Source organism: Penicillium crustosum (assembly GCF_028827405.1).
Source record: "Penicillium crustosum strain IBT 35664 chromosome Unknown utg000001l_segment0_segment0, whole genome shotgun sequence".
Classification (NCBI taxonomy): domain Eukaryota; kingdom Fungi; phylum Ascomycota; class Eurotiomycetes; order Eurotiales; family Aspergillaceae; genus Penicillium; species Penicillium crustosum.
The window spans coordinates 4,866,789-4,891,619 of NW_026623122.1; the positions used below are offsets into that span (position 1 = coordinate 4,866,789).

The following is a 24,831-nucleotide window of genomic DNA, read 5'->3' on the forward strand; positions in this document are numbered from 1 at the left end:
GAATGATAAATTACTGCCGGTAAGAAAGCCGAAGAGCCGAGGGTATCTCGGGAGTCTGGGGAATTTTGCGGGGGGACTTCCCCGCCTTCGCAATGCGAAGGCAGTATAGTCGATGGTGTAATTTTGTACTCATGTATAATTTCCATCATGTCTGCGCCGCTTTGGTTACAATTCACGGGTACTCAAACCAAACGGAAGCGCGCAGAGCTTGCATGTGTTGCATGTCATAGCAAGAAGGTAAGATAACTAGTTCTCCGCGGTCTCGGCAAAGAGGCTAACGGCTGCAGATTAGATGTGACCTGCAGACGCGAGGGGCCCAGGGGTATAGGAACTGCACCAAGTGCGAATCCGGCGGCAAAGAATGCCGGTGAGTGATTCTTCCCAGGATTTTCGGATGTATATGGCCTGACCCGGTCACAGAACGAGGCCATCAAAACGAGGTCGGCCCGCTGCAAGTGCGGTCCCATTGTCACCTCCGGTAACCGAGACCAATTCATGCGTTCAAATAAACCGACATGGCTCTATCCCGGATCATCTTGCTGTTGATCAACCATCCTCTGCACCGCGTGGGGCCGGGTTAGGGAACGATAACCGGTCCTTGGACTTCCCTAGAGATTTGCTTCAGAGATCTTCCATCTCCCCAGCTCATGTTGAGCAAGCAAGAACTCAGAGTTTCCACAATATCGAATGGTCGTTGAGAGATGACCCATCACCGAGTCAAGTGCCGCCTGACCCTCAGGGCAGGCCTATGCAAGCCATGACCAATGATTCTCCCGCCACTCAACGAACAGAAGACCACTCGGAGCATAATGATAGCTACCCAATTGGTCATATATTTTTACCAGAGCTACAAACAAATGCTCGAGCTCAGGAGCGGCTCATTGCCGAAAGAATGCCTGAGGTCCTCAACCTACCTGACCCAGACCTACAACAAACATTCGCAGAAACCTACTGGGAGTACTGTTACACATGGTGTCCAGTCCTAGACCGAGAGACCCTCTCACAAGAGCTCGCTCGATCTCCGTTACTGGTCAATGCACTAGCGGTGGTTGGTAGCAATATCAAACCGCCCATGATTCCACATGATGGACCTGCCGGTTATTACGAACGAGCTCGCACCAGGTTCTACAACGATGAAGAGGCAGACGTCATGACCTCGTTGAAAGCTATTTCTTTATTTTACTGGTGGAGTCCACGCCCACCAACTATTCTCCATCGCCATTCTTCTTGGTGGTGGACTTCGGTGGTCATCCGACATTGCCAACAGCTAGGTGTACACCGGGAACCGGCACAAAACCATCCACTGCGTCAACAGATCGACCTCAGCCTCCGGCGTCGAATATGGTGGACGGCATTTGCTCGTGAACGACTGACTGCTTTGTGTCAAAGTAAACCGTGTGTCATTGACCCCGAAGATTGTACTCTATCAGAACCCACATTGGAGGATTTCGCCCAGGATGCAGATAAAACCAAAGCTGAAATCTTCATCTACTGGGTCCGGCTTTGTGCTATAATTGGCAAGATCGCAAAATACCTCGCTCGCTCCAGCGACGCCGGATCTTCCGTATTCCCAGCATCTCTCGCCCGCGATCTCATCGGCTGGGTGCAGTCGCTCCCTCCCCATCTTCAACTACCAATTGGGTCAGATCGCACAACCAAATTCAATAGAGATGTGCATCAGCTTCATCTCCCGTATCTGGCCGTCATTATCATTATCCACCTTCAGCGATCCTCGCCTTCCCAGCCTCTCCCGCAGGCGTATCCACCAGCAATACTCGCCGCGTCATGCATGGCTCGCATTATGCGGGACATTCTAGCACGCGGGGGAACCCGATTCCTCATGGCCATAACAGGATGGTATTGCGGTACGGCATTTATTGCGCTGCTACAAGCTCTTCGAATCGAAGGTCTGGCCAAAAGCGCCAACGAAGATCTAGATATCTTGACTCTGGCAGTGGACCAACTGCGCATCATGTGGCCCACCGCTGCAGTATTCCACTCAGGGTTTGGCCGTCTACGACCTAGCGCTACCGCGCCGGATTTTGACTCGCAGCGAGCGCCTGGTCCGGATCTCGGTATGGGTGATGGAACGGTGTATATGGAAATGGCAGATGGCATTGATTGGACTGCCTACTTCCCGTTCGCGACTACTGAAACTAGTGGCATCGCTGGTAGACTGCTAGTTCCACATACCGAGGAGCTTTTCTTTGATGATGATGCCTTTGCTGATGCTATGCTTCAGTTTCAGGATTTATTTGAGCCTTGCGATACCCTTACTGAGATGAACCTTTTTATGTAATAATGTCGAAGACTTCTACACCACTCCCTATGTGGTCTTTCTTGTATTCCCTTTTGTGTCATACTACTTCCATCTTACTCTTAGCCTAAACTAATGCAAGACTCACCGGTGGGTCAATCTTGTGCAACACGTCATTTTCGGTCAACGGCTACCAAGTGAGCCTGTGCTCTGCCAAAGTGATTCTCATTGGTATCTCCAAGAGATGTATATCCTGGCGAATATGCGGGGAAGCCAAGCCGGCTGCCGGCATCGGCTGTCCTTTCTGGGACATAGCGAGCCTAAGCCTACTCTCAGTACGCCACCTTTGGATATTTCGACTGACATATCATACATAAGCAGCTAGATGTATATCATCTTTTTAAAAACGAGCTTTTTGTTCTCTTCAGCCAACTATCTCTTCTCCAAATACAGTAATCAAGTCTGATCAGAAATCATGGGCAGCATGGCACTACCATCCACAATGCATGCTTGGAGAAAGCATAAAGGAAACCCAAATCCAGTATGCTAGCAAATGTATTTCACAGAATACATACGCATTTTCCTGACTCTTATAGGTTTGGGAAGAGCTTCCTTTACCCTCAACCCCTGCCACGGGTTTTCTAGTCAAGCTACTAGCATCCGGAGGTACTATCCAGTTCACGTCAAGTTCCGAATTCAAGATCCTCTTTTCTAATATCCCCTGTTCGTGATAGTGTGTCACAGTGATCAACCCCTTTTAGACATTGAAGACCGGCCGCAGTTTGATGAGCAGTATACACTTGTATGAACATCTCTTCACGGGAAGAATACTAAGAGTAGAATTGACATTTTCTTCCAGGGCCATGAAGGATGCGGAGAGATTATACAAATAGGTGAAGGAGTCACCGATGAACGGTTCAAACTGGTAAGAAGATCCATCACTCACTAATATCGAAGCGTCACTAATTTAGAATTCCAGGGAGATCGAGTGGCTCTCATTGCAGTCCCCGGATGCGGGCTAGACACCTGCTCTGAATGCTCGAGGGATCTGGCACAACTCTGTCCGGCTGGAATGCACCACGGGATTGGACAAGACGGGTTCTATGCTGAGTATGTTGCGGTTGATGTTCGCGCCGCGATCCCATTGCCTGATGGTGAGTTTCAAATCTCTCTTTATAAACCCGCCGAGTACCTAACCTAACTCTGGTCATAGGTGTTGACCCAGCCGTCGCTGCAGTCGCTACTGATGCTGTCACTACTGCTTATCATGGTATTACTCGCCGCGCTGAGGTCAAGAAGGAAGAAACTACTTTTCTTTTTGGACTTGGGGGCCTTGGATTCAATGCGCTCCAGATTGTGCGCGCTATTGGTGCGAGGGTCATTGTTTCCGATCTGCGACAAGAAAAACTGGATGCCGCTCTGAATTTGGGTGTCCCAGCGGAAGATATCGTTCCAGTTGGGAAATCGGTGCAAGACTTTGTTAAGGAAAATGGGTTGCAGGGGAAGATTGATACTGTACTTGAATTTGTGGGCAGCAACCAGACTAACCAGGACGCACAACAGATTGGTAAGTATCCTCGCTAGGTTTCTTTGATTGTTTGCTAACACCATATCCCTCTTAAATAGTGCGTCCGGGAGGAAAGATCCTATGTGTTGGCACTCTTGATCTCATCAATGGATTAGACATGAAGATCGGAATTCGGAAGAGACTAAGCATTATCTTCACATACGGTGGACAGTACCGAGATCTAGTAGAGGTGCTTGAGTTGATTGCCAAGGGAGTCATTCAGCCTCAGGTAGAATTAGGCAAGTTGCAGGATTTCCCGCGGGTTCTCAAAGAATTGGGAGAGGGCAAGATCAAGGATCGGATAGCATTAGTGTCGGATCTTGTATGAATTCGTTGGAAGATATTTAATGCATTTGTATCTTTGAGTTTATCGAAGGTTGAGGATTTAGATGCTTCATGGCTATGTGAAGTTACGGCGGCCTCATATGTTTTTGGTGACCCCTTTAGATGTCTGTTTGATATAGTCCTTTCCTCATGCTTTACAGGTAGACGACAGAAAGTTATAATAACCTTTGAAAACTTTCATCAAGAGATGCAGAGAAAAAGAAAGTGACGTATGGATCTATAGGAGAGAATAGAGAGTACATTTGGGGGACACTGCTATCTGATCATAATTTTATGCATTGACACTTGCGCTCTTCGTCATTCCAATTCCTACAGCAGCTGTTGTCCCTGCGTCAACAGGCAGAATAACACCAGTCATCCACCGAGCGTGAGGTCCAGCAAGGAATACAACAGCCCCAGCACAGTCCCATCCATTTCCTTCAGTCCCCAATAAGCTTCGTTTTCGACGGGCCTCACGCGCTTCTTCACTCATACCCTTCCCATACATCATAGGCGTATACAGCATCTAATATCATCAGCTTCGGTTCCATACAACGGCAAAGGTGAACATACCCCTGGACAGACACAGTTCACACGAATCCCATCGGGCGAGTGATGAGCCGCCATAGCACGGGTCATGTTAACGATGGCACCCTTGGCAGTCGGGTATAGCAGATGAGGTGTACCCCCCTTCAACCCAGCAACACTTCCCATGTTCACAATGCTCCCTTTGATTTCGCCCTCATTTCGGCTCATCTCAGGGATGGCATACTTAGCCATTTGAACCATACTGGCAACATTGATTTCCATACTTTTCGCCCACTGCGTCATATCGACTTCCACCGCAGTGCCCGCCGCGCCTCCAATTCCGACATTGTTGATTAAAATGTCTAGTCGTCCAAACTGTTCAACTGCGAAGCGCACCGCTGCTTTGCAGTCTTCTTCAGATGTGACGTCTGCGTGAATCGCAAGCGCGCGACCACGACCGGGTTTCGAGTTCACGATTTCAACAGTCTTATTGGCCCATTCCAGGTTGAGGTCGACGCAGAGTACGTCGCAGCCATCATCGGCAAGAAGTATTGAAATGGCGCGTCCGTTTCCGATTCCATCGCCCAGGCAGCCTGCGCCTGTTACGATGGCGACTTTGTTGGCTAAAGAACGTGATGGGGGGTCGGATGGAATGCCGGACTCCATGATTATTGACCTGATGATTTTGGTTTGCAATTGGGTTTACTTGTCAACTATAACTAAGCAAGTGCGCATACTATCTACCCTTATACCTACTAGATCTTTGCTCGTTCACGGCATACCTAAATAGTCCATCCTCATGCGGGGTTACCGAATACTCAGATACGTTGTTACCGGTAGCCGAGCCGAGGTGATGTAGGGAGTAAAACTGATAGTGACATGTCTTTCAAATAAATGTACCTGGTCATGTTGTACACACATTTGTACATGCTGCCCCTCCATGCCCCTCCGTGAGTGGGTTGCTCTGCCATTTCAGTGAGCGGGATTTATTAAATCCGGGTAGAAGGTGAAATTCTTGTTTATTTCATCTTCTACTCTTCCTTCTTCTTTTAGTTTTAGCAATAAAATTACATGTATATTTATCCACAATGGCCGACTTCACTGAATATGGTACACCTAGCGCCGAATGGATCGCCCTTGAGGCGACGCTACCTGAGTCCCCCAAGGACCTCTCGGTGGAACAATTAAAGGAACTGCTAAACAAGGGCCGCGAGGCAAGAGCCGCCGAAGATATGCTCGACGGGCTCAGTGCCGCAGTTCAGCTGCACGACTACACAATCACAGCTCGCGACGGCACACCCCTCGAAGCACGCACCTACCGCCCCGTCGGCGTTCCAACCTCCGAGCGCCTGCCCGTTTACGTCCATTTTCACGGCGGCGGTTTCTTTTTCGGGACACTTTCTTCTGAAGACGCCATTTGCTCGCGGATTGTCACCTCGCATGTCCAGAAGGGTACCCCAGTCGTGGTCTTGAATATAAACTACCGACACAGCCCTGAATATACCTATCCCACTGCTTGGAACGACGCTGAAGATGCATTTGTCTGGCTACACGAGAATATTGCCGAGATCGGCGGGCTCAGCGAGCAAGTTGTCGTGGGCGGTATTTCAGCTGGTGCATGGCTGACTGCGTCGTTGGCGCTGGCTCAGCTGCGCGGCGAGGATAAGCGCTTAGCTGCCTGCCCAAAGATTGCGGGACAGGTCCTCATGATTCCTTGTCTTGTACAGTGGGATCACTATGCGCCGAGACTAGAACAACTCAAGAGTCCTGAGTTGTCGAGCTATGTGCAATGTGCCGAGGCTCCTGTCTTGCCGGTGGCTCGAATGAAGATGTTTAGCGGGCTTCTTGGACTTAGTGACATCAAGGATGCTGCTGGAGACCGTCGGATGAGCCCTGGAAATGCCACCGCGGAAGAGGTTAAGGACTTGCCTCCTACGACGTTTGGAATCGCGGGGAATGACCCATTAAGAGATGAGGGCCTGTTTTATGGACAACATCTCGCTGCTAACGGGTAAGTTTGCTATATTCTTCGAAATTTTGGGTGTTCAAAAACTAAATCTTCGATCAGCATCCCTACCAATGTTCATGTCTTCCCTGGTGTTCCACATGGATTCAGGAGGTACAAGCAGCTTCCCCAAATCAAGAGATGGGACGAGGTTATGAGCGACGGCATTTCCTGGGCACTGTCAAGTCCTGCACCTGGTCCGTTTGAGATTAAATCGAAATAGGACGTTAAGTTGTAGGCCGAAGATGGGTACATCATTTTGAGATCTGTTAGTGGGTATCAGGATCGGATATCAACCAGAACATAGTCGTAGTTGCCCCGCTATCAAAGTTGAATGAGATATATTCTCTGTGCCAGATGAGGAAATAAGATTAATTCAATTCGAATCAACAAGGCATCTCGAGGTGAATAAAAGAAGACGGATATGGACAAGAATGGCCCTGCAGGCGATTCGCCGCTCGGACCCACAATGCCGATTGTCCGATCTGGCAGTCCATGTGAGTCTTCCTATTCATCTACTCTGCTGTTTCTTATTTTCTATTCACCTTCAATTGTCCGATCATTATGCATGTCTATTGTTCACTACATGCAATGTAATTCTAATCCGCTTTCAATCCCGCATTGAAATAAAGGGCGGGCCCCTCCTCTCCGACCATCGCTTTTGCGCAAAGCGTTGCCCCATTTCTTGTGCGCGATTCAGAACTAGAGCTTTTGTTGTGAAAGCTCATATCGTGCCCTTCTCTCACCCTCAAGCGTTGTCCTGCGAACCCCGAAACTCACACGCCACAATGCCCCCCTCAACCTCCACCAACGGAGCCTCCTCCACCCCCGACGCCCTCGAATCCGACCTCCTCGTCAAGCTGTCCGCCAGCAGCGCACTCGAAGATCTGCAGGAAAACCTCCTCGGCTCCCTCCACCGCTTGGGCTGGACCGACAAGGTCACCACCCTCGCCACAGAACTCCTCCGCGCCGGCCGCTGTGAGACCTTCGACGATGTAATGGCGGCCGTGCTCGCTTCCGCAGAGGGTCGAACTCACCCCGCACTGGGGGCCAAGCTCGCAAATGGTGAAACTACAAACGGAACAAAAGAGACCAATGGTGTCAAGAAAGGCAACAAAGTCAAAGACCACCCACATCCATACGACCCTTTGAAGTACATTGAAGAAATCGATATCCGCATTCCGGAGACTGTGGTCGACGAGGGTGTTCGCGGATTGAAAGATATTATACGAGAAGTGGCCGACTTGGAAGGCGAAAGTGCGCCCAACGGCGACAAGAAATAATGACAGACACCAGGCGCTAGGAAAGCAGCATTTCAAAATGCGATCATGCATGGCGGGTTCTTTCTAAGGAGTACAGATTGTTTCGGCCTGCATCAAATTTCATGGGTTTACATATGAAGTCTACGGGCGCTCTTGCATTTGAATAGACTACCAATTCATGGGGTTCTGAATATCCCCTTTTTCGAAACACTGCATTTTCCCATACCTAAAGCTTTGGCTCTTTCATAGCTCTTGATGACGCAGTTGGTAGTTGGTACTCCAGCCCTGTGCCCCACAATGTGTCTTTGATTATCTTTAATCCCCACAGATCGGATGCTCTTGTGAAACACTATGGTTCTGGCATAGATTTTCTCTTGTCGGATAACTTTGTTCGGATAGCCGAATCAAGCCCTTCGGTTGAAACGCCGGGGTTTCCGGGCAAACTCCACGGACATTGGCCCGAGGCTGAGGATGAAGGCCTGAACTTGGCGATAGGTGGCAGGAATTAATTCATGATGGTTCCAATTTTGGGCATCCAGCAAGAAAACAAGTCTTTAGAGGTTAAATATCAACGTCAATATACCTCAAATATCTCGTTATGGGTACGCCAGCCCCGTGGGTTGGACCATTCCACCAAACCGAGCATATTCAGTTTGTAAAATTCAATATCACTTCCTAGGATGACCAAGTACAAATGGATGAAGCGGCGATTACCAACTCTCCTCATAAAAATTGCGATATTGTCATAGCAACAGCTGTGTCTTTGGTGACGACCTATGACCTTTAGATAGTGAGACATCAATTCTAAGTCATGCCTCTAGGAGTAATAACTCGCTTCTGTCCTATTGTAATACTTATCAACAAGCCTGCTGTCCAGTCAGAGCTCATCGTAGTCAATATGAGCTTGGTTGGTACAATGTATACATGGAAACTGGTCGTCCACTATTTTCGCAAGCAACCCAATACCGAAGACTAGGACCGTTGTATAGTTTCATGGGCTGACTCGTCAGTGAGCTTTATCTTGCGTGAACAGATATGGATAATAGAAAGCTAATACTTGCTAGCACAAGGTAAATTGGGAATACACCAGCAGTAAATATAGGCTGAGAGGTCTGATGCGGAAAGCCTGTCGGAACTCTCATGAGCAAGATATTCAAATTGACTACGTTGCTCCGTGGTACATACTTATCCTTTAACAATTAAAGATCAATCGCTAACAGCATGTAGCTATATCAGAAGCGACATTTGATCCGCCGCTGTGTACCCGATCACAGGCCACTCAGTAATGATCACTCCGAGATCTGTTTCCAAGGAGAGATTCAATGGTGTTGGCATGGCAGATGACATCGAGAACGGGTATCTCAAGCGCACCAAAAAAGTTCGGCTTGATATTATCACAGATCAATGGGTGCCTAGTAGTTGGAGTAAAGGGGATGTAGAAGAAGCCACAAAGTTATAATTATTTGGGTAGGTGCCTTGGCAGGTGGGGTGAGTAACGAATTCAATTGTAATTCCAAAGATATTGAGTTCGAATGCTTTATAGAAATAGATTCTGATTGGACTGGTCCAACTTGACGGAGAATATATCCAACCTATGTACCTATATCGTATGTAGTATGTAGTATGTAGTACATAGTAAGTATTTGATGGAGTCGTATACTTTCTCGCAGTACCAAGGTTCGAGTGTTAACCCCCGGGACCGTTATGAAGAGTCCAGGCCCAGTCACGTGAACCCCCATTCTCATTAGACGGGGGCCTTCTTCGCCTAATCTCGACCTTTTCTCTAATGCCCCTAGACCTACCTCCATTTACATTTGACTTCAGGGAACAGAGACATATCATACGCTTTCACTGGCCTTACTTTCCTCCAACCCCCTATCCCGCCGTGGCCCTGAACCGCCAACCTTCCCCGCTTTACTCAACCTGTTGATTGCCGCGTACTCGCACTCGACGACAACACCCCTCCTCGGAAAGGAACATCGAGAACACAGTTTGATCGGAACACGAAAGACGCAATACAACCTCTGTCTGCTCGAAGATCTTGTGAATCAGCTCATGTTCGCCTTGAACCCTTCGAGCCTTGACGTCCCCTCGTTCCGCCCGCGCTTTCTATAAAATAGAGCATTCGGCGCATTACCGCCGACACCCATTTTGTTTGCCTTTGCTGGCCCTAATACCTCCACTCTGGCGGCGACGCCTGTGAACCCCTCAATACCATTCATCTCTACTTTCGGTGAAGATTGTCTTGTCACCAAAGATCCCCCGTCATGTCTCTCCACACCTCCTACCACGCCGACTCCGATGCGGACGATGAGTACGAACGCAGTGTCATAACTTCACCGCACCTTCACGTCGACTCGGAATCTTCTCCCACGGACTCCTCTATTCATTCATCAGAACACACCCCAACCAAATTTGGACATCCGATCGATGGTCCTCGCTCCCCACGAACACTCATTATGGAATGGGGAGTCGACGAATGCCAGGAATTTTTGACATCGCTTGGATTACTGCAATATCACGGTACATTTCGAGGTGAGCAGACTTCTTCGGGCATATTTTAGTTCGCACTAGTTACTAACCATAATCTCTGACGCAGAGAATGGGATTGTCGGTGAAGCCCTCATTGCCCTGAAGCATGACGAGTTGAAGGAAATGGGCATCAGCAGTGTGGGACATCGACTGACGATTTTGAAAAGCGTGTATGAAATCAAAGTCAAGCAAGATGTTCCCCTCGATGGAGACCATTATATTCCACTTAGTATGTTCTCAGGCGTCCCAGTTTAACCACACTTCTAACCCATACTTGCAGCTGCGGACCAGAGTATGAATGAAACTGCAACACAAGAGGATCTCGCGCGTTTAATCAAATCGATCCAAGTCCGAGACGAAAAGCTCATGTTGGTTGAAACAGAGTTGCGCCGGATCACTGACGATTACCGGCGATTGCGCGAGGAAATCCTACCAGTGATCAAAATAGTAAAAGATCGATCACACCCATTGCCTCCTCCCTCTTCTCATGGGCAACCTTCAGAAAATTGGCACGACAGTACGGCCACTCTCACGTCAACTCCCCAACCCACGGTCACTCAGGAACTTTCTTCATCGTCGAAAATTGCGCGGGCTTTCTCCAAACGCATTCATCCTAACGGTACCACATCCAAAAACAACTCGCCAACCCATCCTCCACCTTCGGGCTATGATGGACGCTCTCATCACGACAACCTTAATCCGTCGTCAGCTTCTGTCTTGACCTCTTCATCCCATTTGACATCCTCAATGAATGGAGGATCACAACTATCACCTGGAATTCCTTCACCGACGTCGCCTCACCACCACCACGCTCACCCTCAGACACTCAATCCACGATCATATACCCAACCACTCTCCAGCGCAAATCGCAACACAGCCTATGATTATGCCGAACAGACCCCGACAATACATTCTAGAGACCGATCTACGCCGAGTCAGCTTTCGGCATCCCGTGCGGAGACACCTTCCACCGCATCACGTCTTGACCCACGACTCGACAGGTCTGACTCACGGAGTGGTGGTGGCGGCGGAGGCGGAGGCGGCAGCGAGAATCCAAATAGCGTGGAAATCTTCAAGTCATTCCGAGTCTCTTGGGAAGACCCTTGCTACAAGGTCCTACCAGCTGCTCTTAAGAAATACAACATCAACTCCGATTGGAAGAACTACGCCCTCTATATTGTTTATGGCGATCAAGAGCGTTGTCTGGAATTGCAGGAGAAACCCCTTCTCTTGTTCAAGCAGCTAGAAAAGGAAGGACGGAAACCAATGTTCATGTTGCGAAAGATCCACATGGATAACCCTTCGGGCACTCCAGGGCCTGGTGCATCAGCACCTAACAGCGCTGGCTTCAACGGTGGCCAACAAGGACAAATCAATCTTCCAGGCGGCGTGCTCTGATTTTTTCTCGAGGCCAACCCTCCTTCTTTTGATGCACGCGTGTCTGTGGCTTGAGATACCCTGTGACTTTCGACTGCGTGTTGGATTATTTCTTCCGTTGCATTTGATTTTGTAGGCCGACTATGTCATGTTGGTCTTGTCGGTGTTTGGTGTGCTATTGGAGAGCCGGTATACCGTATTCGGGGAATGGATTTATGAATGACATTGGCGTTTTCTGCTTCTCTTGACGGCTTCGATTCCAGACTCGTCCATGCCCCTTGCAGCATTGTGCATCAGCCTTTTCTTTTCTTTTTTCCTTCTTTCAAGATATCCTTGACTGGCATAGGACCTTCGGTCCGGTGTTGTTGTTTTTTTTTTTTTTTACCATAGCATAGCACATACTGAGCTTGTACATGAGATTCCCATTGTCTATTCACATCTGCAGAATTCAATTTTATGTCGGTATTTTCAGTGAGACAACTGTACCACCAACTTGTACAAATACATTTAAGGGCTTGCTTCTCAAGCGCTGAACCACAACTATGGTTTGATACCCGTGCGCTACTGGATTTATTACTTGCTGTATTAACATCCCTCGACTAACTACAGGACTATTCATACTTTCTTAAGAATATATCTAAGAGATTGTGATGATCATGAATATCAAGCAATTGTATTAAAATCTATAATAAATCACATAAAGTGATTTAAAAAGGAATGTGACGTCCTCCCCACAGCCGACACTAATAGGGTACCCCGAAAGATACCCTAGCACAGCTATAACGTGTTGTATAAAGAGGAACGCCTTTCTATACTCTCCAGGGCCGGGAACGGAAGAAAACCCATAAAGGCCGAAGCCATCGGATAAGCCTCAGCAAGCCACAAAGTGGAGCCCCGTGAAGTTGATATAGAAAAGAAAAAAGAAAAAAGAAGTCAAAAAGAATGGGCGGGCGCTCGTATTTATTCTCTGTGGTTTTTTTTCTACGCTAGAGCTCATTGGGCCTCGGTTAAACAGTTCTTCCGGGTGGATTTTATATCCACTAAAAATATCAGAACACTGCATTCCCACCCCCACCAAAAAAATACAAAAAATAACAAAAAAGAAACAGGTCGTGCCCGGGATCGAACCGGGATTGCTGGTATCAGAAACCAGAGTGATGACCATTACACTACACAACCAATTTTTTTGATGTATGGATTTCCCAATTGTGCATCATAAACCTAGAGTGAGACTAAAATCTCGGCACGGACTCGATTTCCTCGCTAGGGCGGATGCTTTTCCCGACATGCTGACTGGTTCAAACTAGACTTAGTACATGATCCAGTGTTCGAGGTTTCATTCTCGTTCAGGGTGTTTTCAACAAAGGGCTTCCATTCCCACAGTTCATTAGCCAATTCATTGTGAAGGTTTCGTTTTCATGTGCGGCTTTTTAGGGCGCGGAGAGGTACCCAAGGCTGCGCCGCATTAAAATAGAAGGTATTAAAATCTCGAAAGAAAAAAAAAAGGACGAAGGTGGTGCCCAGGACCACTGGATTTACGGAGGATTTATCTTCGGAATCTGTAGTGATGAATATATAACCTAAGTTGCTGCTCCGTGGACTAGATATTGAAATGAACATTGATACATTTAGGCTCAAATATAATACTACTCTACTATAATTGAGGTAAATATTTGTTTAGAAAGCCATTGGTATATATGCTTACTTATTATGGCTCAATAGGGAGATTCAGTGGATTCAGTGCCATCCATCAAAGGGGATAGCTGCATTCTACATTTCGAACATTGAGGCAGTGCTGGTGTCAAGTATATGTTAATTGGAAATGCTATGCTTAACTAAATCAGAGGCTAAAGACAATACCCACGGGTTTTTCTAGTATAAACGGCTTGCTGTTAAGGGTAAGAGGAAAAGTTGCCTTCTTTGTCGCGAGGAGTATACATTAGACATTAATAGTGGAAAATATATATCAACTGCCAACATGCCTACTAATCCAAACGTTGGACTTTAATACTAACAGATCGTAATAATCACAGTTAATCTACCGTAACAAATTAATTATACATCACTAAGTGTGACTTTCCTAGTGCATCCTACCTTTACACAATTATTTGTTCATTGTATATTTAACATTCAAGGTAGTCGAACGCTCTTTGGAATATTCATAACGAGAAAAACACCCCAAAGGAACTATATAGTTGATTTCAGAAAAGTAAAGGAAAGTAAATGGCTAACGAGGTCTAACCTAATAATTCCTAAACAATCTTTCAGAAGCTCTAGTTATTATATCTGAGAAGGTTGAGGTATGCTCGTCCCGAATAATTTAGGGCTTTCTTTACTTCCTAGTGGACCTCTCGGGTTTTGAGCACATTAATGTAAACCTAGTCGGTGATTTGTTGCATATAGAACAAAATAGAGCCCAAATGAAAAACCGATAAATAAATATGACAATCAATAATTGTAAACATCCGATCCCCCTCACGCCGAATATTCCACCTGCTCACTCTTCGCATCAGCCATCTCTATGACCTCCGCATCATCATTTGCAAATGCTTTGTCACCGAATGCAACAGCAATCTCCTCTAGAGAATGGTGCGCTGTCTCAACATAATAAAAGTGAACAAGGAGAGCCGAACTGAGACAGAATCCTGCAATCACCAGGTAGAAATAACCATGGATTCCAGCAAAGGCGTCGGGAGAAACCATTCCAATGATGAAGTTGAAGATCCAATTGCTAGTCGTAGCCAGGGCCATGCCTTTACTCCGGCCACGGAGTGGGAAGATCTCTGCAGGTAGAAGCCAAGGCATCGGACCCCAGGTGAATCCGTAGAGGATATTGTATAGCATGACGAAGGCATACTGGCCGTTTGCTTTAGTTTGGACATCCACGTTGATTTCGGTAAAGACGCAGACAATTGCGAGTAATACTGCCATGCCGAAACCTGTTTGAATTGTTAGTTTTTAGTGGTTGATCAACTCGACATGGGAACTGACCTCCAAGAATGAGCAAAGGCTTTCGGCCCCATCGATCTGCTAGCCACCATGTAACAACTGTTGCAGCGGTGTAGGGAATAGCATTTGCAGCGGTATATAGCAGGGATTTGCGATTATCATAACCAGCGGAGGCGAGGGTGCTTGGGAGGTAGAAGGAGATGATGTTGATTCCGTTAATCTGGGCGAACATCTGCACTGTGATTCCAACGATGGTTCGTTTGCGATAGCGGGTGAACATTTCCTATATAGTGTTGATCCAGGGTTAGTCAATTCACAAGACTCAACAAGTCAAAAAAAGCAGCAAGGAGATCCTCACCTTCCAACTGGACTTCCCAAGATTGCTCTCATAGATAACCGCTTCTTGAATTTCGAGGAAGGTGTGTTGGACATGTTCCGCATGTATATTTCCATTAGAATGTAGGTCTGCAATCACTTGCAAGCTTTCGTCCACGAAACCATTCAACGCCAACCATCGAGGGGTTTCTGGCAGGAAGAAGGACATGCTAAGCAAGACAAAAGAGAGCACAATCTGGATGATGAAAGGCCCCTGCCATGAAATATGATCCGGCAACAAGAAGTTGAACCCATAGTCCACCCAGCAAGAAAGCATATATCCAGCAATCAAACAACTATACTCTATACCCACCATCAAACCTCGGCGATGAGAGGGAGCAATCTCTGTTTGAATGATAGGCACGGTCATGGAGAGAAAACCCACGCCCACTCCTTGGATCGTGCGACCTACAATGAAAGTCGCAAAACCAGGCGCAAACATCTGAATAAACGAACTGAAGAAGTAAATGAAAGCGCCGATGCGGACACACTTCTTTCGACCAATCATGTCTCCAAGACGACCCGCGATGAGTGCTCCCACCGCTGCTGCGGCTTGCAAACACGAAACAGATATGCCTGTAATCGAAGGATCGACTCCACTTGTCGTCCCGTCGGCTCCTCCGTAGTTCTTGAAGAAGCGAGCTATGAATATTTCGTTGACCAGCAGTCCGGACATGATACCTATCAATCAAATCAGCATCTATATATCCTGCCAACATAATCGAGGATGTCATACCAGAGTTATAACCGAACAGAGCATCTCCCAAACTGCCAAAGGCACATGTTGCATACAATAAGGCTGTGCCTTTGAAGGGGTATCTGGCTGAGATCTTCTTGGGCTTGAGTTTCCTCTCCAGCCAGGTCTGCTGTTCTTCAATTTGCGTGGCGACGGCTAGGGAACGCTCTCTGAGAGTCCCATTGGGCGCCGGCTCGAAGGATTTCGTGATAGTCATAGTGCCAAAGAGGAAATTGACTAACTAGGACAACAAGCGCAAAAACCACTTGTGGATTTGACCAAAAGATGGGGGAAACGGTTTTATTTATACCCCGGACACTTCCCGTGGGGAAGAAGGATTTTCTCCAGGTTGATGGGGAAATGGAGCGGGAGGTACACCATGGGGTCACCATTTCGGTGATTTACCGAATCCATCATGTCTATTTACATTTATTTCATGGATCCCGCCATTGCTATTGGATAATGCGGAAAGTACCTCATGGCCTTGGCTTCTGGGCATCCCTCCGGACCCTGGCTCTGTCGGGCAAAGTGAACCTATTATTGATCATTTAGACCTGCAGTTGGTCAAACTTGCAAAGTCTTATTTCAACTGTCCATGATAACCCCGAGTTTGGCCGTGCTTTTGTGGGGGAAGTGAACGGTTCCGGGAGTACAGTGGAGCCCTAATCTCGGTTCCGGTGGCGAATATCAAGCGGTTCCGGGACGACTTTGGTAGATGTTGAGTGATATCCCGGAAGACAACACGGATCCTGGATATTCGGGATTTGAATTCGGGGTAGTTATATGTCAGGTGAGGGTGTGTGATAAAAATGAGAATATATTGAAATTTAACTGGGTTACGAATGACCATACATTCATGGGTATGGTTCCTATTGGTCCTGGTTTCCCCATTAAAGCGAAGTATCGGTATCCCGTAGACTCCTTCGGCTCGGGTCTTAAAGGCTGTTTTAAGTATGGAGACGCTATATGGAGCTGGTCGACCATCCGCCGGAAATGTTTCAACATATGATCCGTTCGCCCACATCTAACTGAGTGGGTAAAAATATTTAGGACATCCGTAGTATTTAAAGCTCAGTAGAATCCCACATGCACAGAAGCTTTGTTCAATTAAACAAAAAAAACCGCAAATATGACCGTCACAGAAGCTACCCAGGTATGTCTCAATCCCAGTAGTAACCCAAACACATAGGTTTATATCACACCTGCTAACTCCAAAAATTATCTAGACTACCAATGAGGCATTTGTACTGCACCCCGGAGGCACATTTGCTTTCGAGGAACGCAGCGTACCCACACTCCAGTCAGACCGAGATGTCATAGTCCGAGTAATGGCAACAGGTCTCTGTGGTTCAGATGTGAGTGAAATAGCTTCGACTTTCCCATCCCCCCCGCTTTCCCCGCTATTTCACCATTTCCATTTCCTCAATTTCAAAAAAGAAGAAAAAGAAAGAAAACAACATCTAACGTAATCCTCGGCGCAACAGGTCCACTACTGGCAACACGGTCGCATAGGCCCATACGTCGTCGAAAACCCCATAATCCTCGGCCACGAGTCAACAGGAATCGTGGTAGAGAGCGGAAGTAGTGTTCAAGGCCTCGCCGTCGGAGACCGAGTCGCTCTCGAGCCCGGCATCGCCTGCAACACCTGCAATCATTGTCGTAACGGTCGCTACAACCTCTGTCGGGGAATGCGCTTTGCCGCAACACCGCCATACGACGGAACACTCGCTACCTACTACCGCGTGCCTGCAGAATGCTGCTTCAAGCTCCCAGCCCACATCTCCCTGCGCGACGGTACCCTGATTGAACCTCTTAGCGTGGCTGTGCACAGCTGTCAATTGGCAGGTTTCATGCAGGATAAAGCAGTGGTTATTTTCGGAGCTGGGCCTGTCGGGTTGCTCTGCTGCGCTGTTGCGCGCGCTTTCGGTGCATCAACGGTCGTCGCTGTGGATGTCGTCCCCGCTCGGCTTGCTTCTGCGGTCAAATATGGTGCTACACACACATACCAGATGAGCACCGAGACGCCGGAGAAGAATGCGGTGGATTTGTTGGCGGCTGCTGGTTTCCCCGATGGCGTTGATGTTGCTCTCGATGCAACTGGTGCTGAGCCCTGTCAGAACTGTGCTATCCATGCCCTCACGCAGGGCGGGACTTTCATTCAAGTCGGCTTGGGAAAACCAAACCCATCAATTCCGGTTGGTCAGATCTGCGATAAGGAGATTGTTTTCAAGGGAAGCTTCCGGTACGGGCCTGGAGACTTCAAGTTGGCTGTCGGATTGCTGAACTCGGGCCGAGTTAAGCTGGATGATCTCGTCACTCATGAGTATCCTTTCAGTCAGGCTGAGGACGCTTTCAAAAATGTCGCCGGTCGGGGTGGAATTAAGAGTGTGATTTATGGCCCGAATGTCGACGAGGAAGAGGCAAAGGCAACTTCAGTATAGTCCATGCCCTTTGTGACTGTTATTTTTAAATAGACCGCCGATTACCCTCCAACTTCATTCCACGTCATGTCCCATAACCAATACAACCCGCCTTCAACACTATCCTGGTGATTGTTTTCGACAGGTTCCCGAGATAGACCAGGCATGTTCCAATCATATTCTGCTGGCAGCTGCCATGTTTCGTGTGTCTGTATGCCTGGCTCAACAAATTCACCAAGTTGAATGTTATCTCCGCCAGTAGGAATGCCAGCAGAGCGATCCCCTGGACCCAAGGCTGGAAAACATATTTGCGTTAGCAATTTCGTCCTTTTAGCTACCTCGTGTGGATGATAAGCCTTACCATATTGGACAGATGTCAAGCTATTATTCAGACGGTCAGCTCTGCTGAGGTCCGGCAGACGTTGGTCTCTAGCAAGAGGATTGCGAGAATCCCATGTCGCATCGAGCGGCATCCGAAGCGTATCTTCAACAGAAATCAATGACGGATCCGCCAGGGTTTGTAAAGGCTGGTGACCCATTACTTGACTTGTTGCGGTAATGGGGGCAAGCATGGCAGTTGATTCACGACGGAGGAGCATGATGACAACATTCTTCAGCACAGCCGTGCTCTGCTTCGACAGTGCAGACCGTCTTCCGAGCAGATCTTCCAGACGAAGAATGCGAGTAATCGTTCGCTTCACTTCCTGCGCGGTATCGGAAAGAGGCTCCGAGAGAGCCATCACAGCTAACACAATCGCGGCATTAAAAAGGTTGATGGCAAGAAATGCGCAGAGATGACTGTCGGTGGCGAGCTGGGCGAGAGCCGGTAGTTCTGTCACCCTCGATGTTCTTGTTGCGGCATTCATCCATAGATCCGAACTTGTGGTCTGGGTATTGGGAAATGCGGAGTCGGGAGATAAGTGCGACTGAGGAACGGAGGGAGCAGTGGTCGGATTATAAATTATGTTATCTGCTCTGCCTTCCTCTGGTGATTGCTTGTTCACGGTATAGAGATGATCAACTTGCCGTGCCAACAAAGGTCGATGCAGTACAATGAGAACATTGTCGTAAGTCAATTGTAGTGACAGCGACTGTAGAGCGTATGCCCTCAAGCTTGGCCTATTATCGGGATCGAAGTCCCGATTAAGATCCAAAGCCAAATGGCTCGGTAGGCAGGATCGCCATTTTTGGAGGTTCTCAGTGACGTGCCTGACTAGTGTAAAATATGTGTCACCATTTAGCTGTTCGGACGTCCTGAGAGTACGGGAGCCGAAAACAGTCTTAAGAGCAGGCGATGCAATCAAGTAGAGCTGGTTCAGCTCCCTCTGGTAAGTTGAATAGCATATGGGGCTCGCCTCCCCGGAGGCTGGGGCAACAAAATTCGGGTTCTCAAACACATCCGCTGGCATGTCAAGATTGCAATCCTTGTCGTTGATACCCAAGGGCCGGCCATAGGTAATTGACGCAAACCTGTCCCATGTGTAAATCGTCCACCAGACTCTTTTCCTTTCCTCAATATCTTCGAAATCCCCCCTTTGAAGTCCCCGATGCATTCCTAAAGACTGGGCCATTTTTATAGTCGCTCCTAATAAAGAAAAGGAGAGATTTGGACGGCCGTGGTAGACGTGATGTGATCCTAAGAGGATGCAGGTCTGGGCCGAGGTGACTGAAGGTTGATCCATCAATTCCACTAGGTTTGATTCAACCAGCCCCAACAAGTCTGCACTCAATTTCTTCATATCATTGCTGTTGTCGGAGGGATCGGTGCAACCCCTCTGGGATCGGTACCACGATGCCATTGCAAGCATCATGGCTAACAGTACGAGAAACGGTCGTTGCGAGGGGTGTGCAGAACCATCCGCGATAGAAAGGAGGCTCTTTCTGAATTTTGTCTCGTAAATGGCGAGAGAAAACCAGTGTACGGCATCAAAATAATCTTCCAACAGACTGTATACATGCTCCATTGGAGGGAAAGGCTGGCGCAAGATGGAAGATATCGGAATGCGCTGACCCATTGCTGGATTTGCCATGGAGCCACCTGTGCTGGCCTGGTAGCCGGGTATGGCGGATGTGGTTTGTTCATCAATGGTATGGCTGCCAAGCTGACAGATTCTTCGAGCAATGCCTATGGCGGATTCGGCTTCACCGCAATTGAGAGATGAAGGGATATCGCTCCCTCCAGCGGGGAAGTCAGAATCATCGCCCCTAGGTTGCGCATCTATCACTCTACTCTGGTCGGGAGGTATTTCACCACGACGAGAGCCATTTTCATCCGGTGACTTTTCGGTAGGAGTCACCGGAGACATATTGGACCGATGTCGGTCAATTAGTGAGTGTCTTTTGGAAGCCAGACGCCTGATTTCTCATGTAAGTAAAAGGGCAAGTTAAAAGCATCTGTCCAGCTTACTTCGGCAGAGTAGCCCTCCGTGGTCGGGTATTTGGAAGTGGTTGGCAATCAACATTAGCTCGGATACAGACCGAGCAAGGCCGAACAGGATCACACTAGGTCCAAGTTGAATTTAGTATATGTCATTAAATCCTGACCGGGATCAGGGTGGCTCTACCCGAGATTTATGGCGACGACATCTTTCGCAGGCACTCCGAACTCTAGTTGGCAGTGGCGAGCGGACGTAACTGTTTCTATCAACAGGGTCAACATCAAACCCCCCAGCCATGATTATGTATCTGAGGGTGAAATGTCGACAGAAATAAGATTTTGGGATCAAGAACTCTCCATCCTCCAAATGTAAGTATTCGCCCGTAGCCGATTCGGAGTGACCCCGAAAACCGTATTAGCTAAGCCACGTGGATATCCATGGATCCTGCCAAATTGCCAACCCCGGAATCTCGGGTTCTAAAGGGGTTGTATTATAGTAGGCGTCACGGCTAATAAATCTAGGTTTGTGTTTTTTTTTATTAATATTTTTATTATTATTCAGAAGTTACACGAGGGCATATTTACTAACATAGATCGAAGTTTGTACATGTGCGATATAAAAAATATCGAAAAGAAAAAAGAAAAGGTCGTGCCCGGGATCGAACCGGGATTGCTGGTATCAGAAACCAGAGTGATAGCCATTACACTACACAACCAATTTTTCTGATGTACGAAACTCCAAAATGTGCATCATAAACCTATGGAAAAAAATTGAAAAAAAATGAAATTCCATTGACCTCTATACCGGCCACCAGTAGGCTTGACCGTCCCGTTTGGGGTGCTGAGCTTTGTGTTCTGCGGGAGCAGTGTGCTTTACAAGGTCACAAATATCGCCTGGGCAGGTGTAGGAATGGGAGGCAAGAGGTTGAAAGCGGCGTTCGAAATCTGTTAGAGTCCTTTTTATATCCTTCTAGGATATATATATAATTAGCCCTTTTTTTTAAAAAAAAAAAAATTGAAAAATGATATCCTTATGAAAAATATACAACATATAACTTAATGCACTCCCCAATGTGGCTTTCTTCATATATAGGACAACTAATTTCTACTACAGATAGATTTCCAATTAGTGATCACAGTCAGTATGGTGGATAGATGGCAATTGTATCCAAGCAATAAAGTCAAAATAAAACCAATGTCCCGAGTGGTCACTACGTACCGCGAAGAACAGTCTGCCACCTCTTCGCTAGATATATCAATCTCGTGAATTCCTGGGATCATACTACAATGGAGATCAAATGGAGAAATAGGGTAGTGGATTCCTGGGAGCAGTGCTTTCACGGAAAAAAAAGGTTATCGATCGGGCTCATCGGGATATAGGGGCTAATCATGCCAACGAAAGAATTAGGAGGATTAACAGAAGAATCCCAAGCTTGTTTACCAGTTTCATCACACATGTTGTCCCATGAACAACCACCTTAAAAATAGCCGAGGTCCTTCACTCTTTGAGAGTATCGAGGAAGGTAACATCGGCAACTCTTACATCAACGAGTTCTCGAGCCATGCTCACCCTAAAAACGTAGAAAAGGAGTAAAATGGGCGACAAGTGTGCAATTCTGAGGCTGGACGTACGTTTACTAAGTCTATGAAACACGGCTTGGAAAGAAGGAGAGCTTGATTTGATAAAGCAGACAGAGCTCGGGAGAAGAAAAAGGAGAAGAGATGGGTTGAAAGTGTTGTGGCCTGCGTGTTGGTGTAATACATACGTCCACGGGTAGTTGATACCTTTAGGGTCGACGGGATATAAATTAACTTCATAACTCCTCTAAAAAAATCACTGTAATCTGAACCTTGTAATTTTCTTAAAAAAAGCATTCCCTCCGAGGTTCTCTGGGGTTGGAGGGAGGGGGCATACGACCTTGGATAGCACACAGCCCTCTCTATTCTATCAGATAGTTGAATGGATCCTTAGAAGCAGGGTATCAACCCTTACATCCTTGGAAGATTCGAAAATATCAAGAAAGTTAGCGGCTCGGCTGAATAGTTACTTCTTTTTCCGATGTAAATTGGATCCTTGAATTTGGTATCTATTTACATTGATATAATCTATCATCACACGGATTTCTCAAGTTCGCTCTTCAATCGGTTTGGATCTCACTGCTCCAAAAACTCATTGGGCACATAACGCGGCATTGAATCCTCCCACAAGCTGTCAGTGAGAACCGTCTTATTCGAGCCATCAACATTCATCACCATAATCTGGCCATAAGGCTGGAAGGTATCATCGTAAGTCGCAGCCTCAGCCTGGAATCCCCACATTCCAGTCGACCACATAATACGACCATCGGCAGTCCAAACAGCATGGGCATCGTTGGCAAACGATGTAGTGAGCACAGTCAGATCTGTTCCATTAGGACGAATAATGCACACCTCATAATTCGAAAACTCGTTTCTTGACAGGTCAGTCATGTTGCGCGTGAACAGCACCCATTCACCGGACGGCGAGAAAAAGGGCAGGTTATCACGCTCCGTCGTCAGAGTCGCGGTCTCTTTGGACTCCAGGTCCATCAGACGCAGCCCAAATTCAGGCAGGTATTCGCGGTACACGATCTTCTTGTTGTCGGGCGAGAAGCTGGGGAAACCTTTGTTGGAGGAGTTGCCGAAGGTGAGTTGCTCATAGTTTGATCCATCGGGCTTGGTACGGAAGATCCAGCCGGGCTTCTCGCCACGGCTCTGAAACCATGATCCCAGACTGAAGGTGATCCATTTACTATCAGATGACCACGATGGCTGGAAGGATCCACCGCCGCCCTTGGCAACGGTGGCTTCATCCAGCGCGTCGGTTTCGTAGGTATCGAACGCTACCGTGAATTCGTTGTCACCGGGGGGCATCACGACCACGGATGAGTTGCCGGGACTACCTGTCTGCTTGGAGGTGAAGGTCAATTGTCCATCAAGAGAGAGATCGGGGAAGACATCCATAAAGCGGTAATCCCACTCAGAGTCCCAGGACCACAGCTCCTTTTGCAAAGGGCGGATCTCCCAACCGGTCTTTTCGTAAACAACATATTTGCCGTCGGCGGACCAGGCAGGCGAGCGCATACCACCAAGAATCTTCTTTGTGCTGGAGGTGTAGTGAATACCGCCGTTATCTCCACCCTTGAGCAAGTATCCGATATCAGTATTTGAGACATACTGCGGGTAGATCTTAACACCGGAGGTATTGGTGTGTTGGACAAGATCGGTTCCGGTTTTGAAGTCCACAGAAACGATCTGGTTGGTCGTGGAATTGACAGAGTACGACGATCGCGCATCCCAAGTTGCTTGCACAGTCATCTCATAGAACACAACTCGCTTGCCATCGGGGGAGAATCTGGGTGATCCATAGGTGTAATCCGGCTTGCTGTACACTTCACGGAAACCAGTTCCCTCAGGGGTGATGGCATAGATAGCCAGTTCCTGGGTATGCTCCCAGCCGGTGCCATTGTCGTGACCGGTCCATGCTGTGTTTCGATCTGAGGAGAAGACGATCCATTCTCCATCAGGAGACCAGGCAGGCGCAAAAAATCCGTTCGGCGATTCAGGCTTGCCTGTCACACCGGTCTGGTTCGTGAGGTTGCGGGTAACGCCGGTTTCAAGGTTCGTGAGCCAGATGTTGGAGGTGTAGACGCCGGCTGTGGATGCATAGGCGGCGTATTTGCCATTGGGAGAGATGACTGCCGCATCCTCGACCGAGGGAGTGGTTGCGATTGGTGTAAGACCGCTGCCGTTGACATTGACCATGTAGATATCGGAGTTGCCATCGCCGTTGCGTTCGGTAGTGAAGACGACATGTTTACCATCTGGGTGGAAGGAAGCATGATACTCATAGTCGGACTTGTCACCCAGCAAAGAGCGCTCGTTTGTGCCGTCTGCATTGGCAATGTACAGTTGCGATGAAGATGGATTGATACGGTTCAACAACATGACGCCTTTCTTTCCTGGGACAGTGCGAGGAAGCACAACATCAGAGCGAGGCTTGATGCTTGTGTCTAGGTCTCGGGTACCTGCTAGATGCGCGTATGGGCATGCGGCCTGGCATACTGAAGGACCCAATAGGGCCAGAAGGGAGAAAAAGAACAT

The 24,831-nt window shown here is 47.8% G+C and overlaps 10 protein-coding genes across 10 annotated transcripts; 6 read left to right on the plus strand and 4 right to left on the minus strand.

The window, feature by feature from the left end:
• Positions 1–147: 147 nt before the first annotated feature.
• Positions 148–2,299, plus strand: N7487_001816 (uncharacterized protein; the record flags this gene model as incomplete). Its single annotated transcript, XM_056869564.1, has 3 exons — positions 148–237; positions 288–367; positions 421–2,299. The coding sequence occupies 3 exons, from the start codon at positions 148–150 to the stop codon at positions 2,297–2,299; spliced, it is 2,049 nt and encodes a 682-aa protein (XP_056734348.1).
• Positions 2,300–2,759: 460 nt separating this feature from the next.
• N7487_001817 (zinc-binding dehydrogenase) lies at positions 2,760–4,152 on the plus strand (the record flags this gene model as incomplete). Its single annotated transcript, XM_056869565.1, has 7 exons — positions 2,760–2,798; positions 2,854–2,923; positions 2,992–3,059; positions 3,117–3,182; positions 3,237–3,411; positions 3,471–3,824; positions 3,884–4,152. The coding sequence occupies 7 exons, from the start codon at positions 2,760–2,762 to the stop codon at positions 4,150–4,152; spliced, it is 1,041 nt and encodes a 346-aa protein (XP_056734349.1).
• A 288-nt stretch (positions 4,153–4,440) lies between these two features.
• N7487_001818 (SDR family NAD(P)-dependent oxidoreductase) lies at positions 4,441–5,342 on the minus strand (the record flags this gene model as incomplete). Its single annotated transcript, XM_056869566.1, has 2 exons — positions 4,441–4,674; positions 4,722–5,342. 2 exons carry the CDS (start codon positions 5,340–5,342, stop codon positions 4,441–4,443), a joined length of 855 nt encoding a protein of 284 aa, XP_056734350.1.
• A 422-nt stretch (positions 5,343–5,764) lies between these two features.
• Positions 5,765–6,904, plus strand: N7487_001819 (uncharacterized protein; the record flags this gene model as incomplete). The annotated part of the gene is made up of 2 exons (XM_056869567.1): positions 5,765–6,687; positions 6,745–6,904. The coding sequence occupies 2 exons, from the start codon at positions 5,765–5,767 to the stop codon at positions 6,902–6,904; spliced, it is 1,083 nt and encodes a 360-aa protein (XP_056734351.1).
• A 565-nt stretch (positions 6,905–7,469) lies between these two features.
• N7487_001820 (uncharacterized protein) lies at positions 7,470–7,964 on the plus strand (the record flags this gene model as incomplete). The annotated part of the gene is made up of 1 exon (XM_056869568.1): positions 7,470–7,964. The coding sequence occupies one exon, from the start codon at positions 7,470–7,472 to the stop codon at positions 7,962–7,964; it is 495 nt and encodes a 164-aa protein (XP_056734352.1).
• A 2,246-nt stretch (positions 7,965–10,210) lies between these two features.
• Positions 10,211–11,873, plus strand: N7487_001821 (adaptor protein STE50; the record flags this gene model as incomplete). The annotated part of the gene is made up of 3 exons (XM_056869569.1): positions 10,211–10,478; positions 10,543–10,704; positions 10,756–11,873. The coding sequence occupies 3 exons, from the start codon at positions 10,211–10,213 to the stop codon at positions 11,871–11,873; spliced, it is 1,548 nt and encodes a 515-aa protein (XP_056734353.1).
• A 2,454-nt stretch (positions 11,874–14,327) lies between these two features.
• Positions 14,328–16,129, minus strand: N7487_001822 (sugar porter family MFS transporter; the record flags this gene model as incomplete). The annotated part of the gene is made up of 4 exons (XM_056869570.1): positions 14,328–14,791; positions 14,844–15,084; positions 15,160–15,857; positions 15,913–16,129. The coding sequence occupies 4 exons, from the start codon at positions 16,127–16,129 to the stop codon at positions 14,328–14,330; spliced, it is 1,620 nt and encodes a 539-aa protein (XP_056734354.1).
• Positions 16,130–17,041: 912 nt separating this feature from the next.
• N7487_001823 (NAD(P)-dependent alcohol dehydrogenase) lies at positions 17,042–18,353 on the plus strand (the record flags this gene model as incomplete). Its single annotated transcript, XM_056869571.1, has 3 exons — positions 17,042–17,065; positions 17,139–17,267; positions 17,397–18,353. 3 exons carry the CDS (start codon positions 17,042–17,044, stop codon positions 18,351–18,353), a joined length of 1,110 nt encoding a protein of 369 aa, XP_056734355.1.
• Positions 18,354–18,394: 41 nt separating this feature from the next.
• Positions 18,395–20,638, minus strand: N7487_001824 (fungal specific transcription factor domain-containing protein; the record flags this gene model as incomplete). Its single annotated transcript, XM_056869572.1, has 2 exons — positions 18,395–18,627; positions 18,694–20,638. 2 exons carry the CDS (start codon positions 20,636–20,638, stop codon positions 18,395–18,397), a joined length of 2,178 nt encoding a protein of 725 aa, XP_056734356.1.
• Positions 20,639–22,863: 2,225 nt separating this feature from the next.
• N7487_001825 (uncharacterized protein) lies at positions 22,864–24,831 on the minus strand (the record flags this gene model as incomplete). The annotated part of the gene is made up of 1 exon (XM_056869573.1): positions 22,864–24,831. One exon carries the CDS (start codon positions 24,829–24,831, stop codon positions 22,864–22,866), a length of 1,968 nt encoding a protein of 655 aa, XP_056734357.1.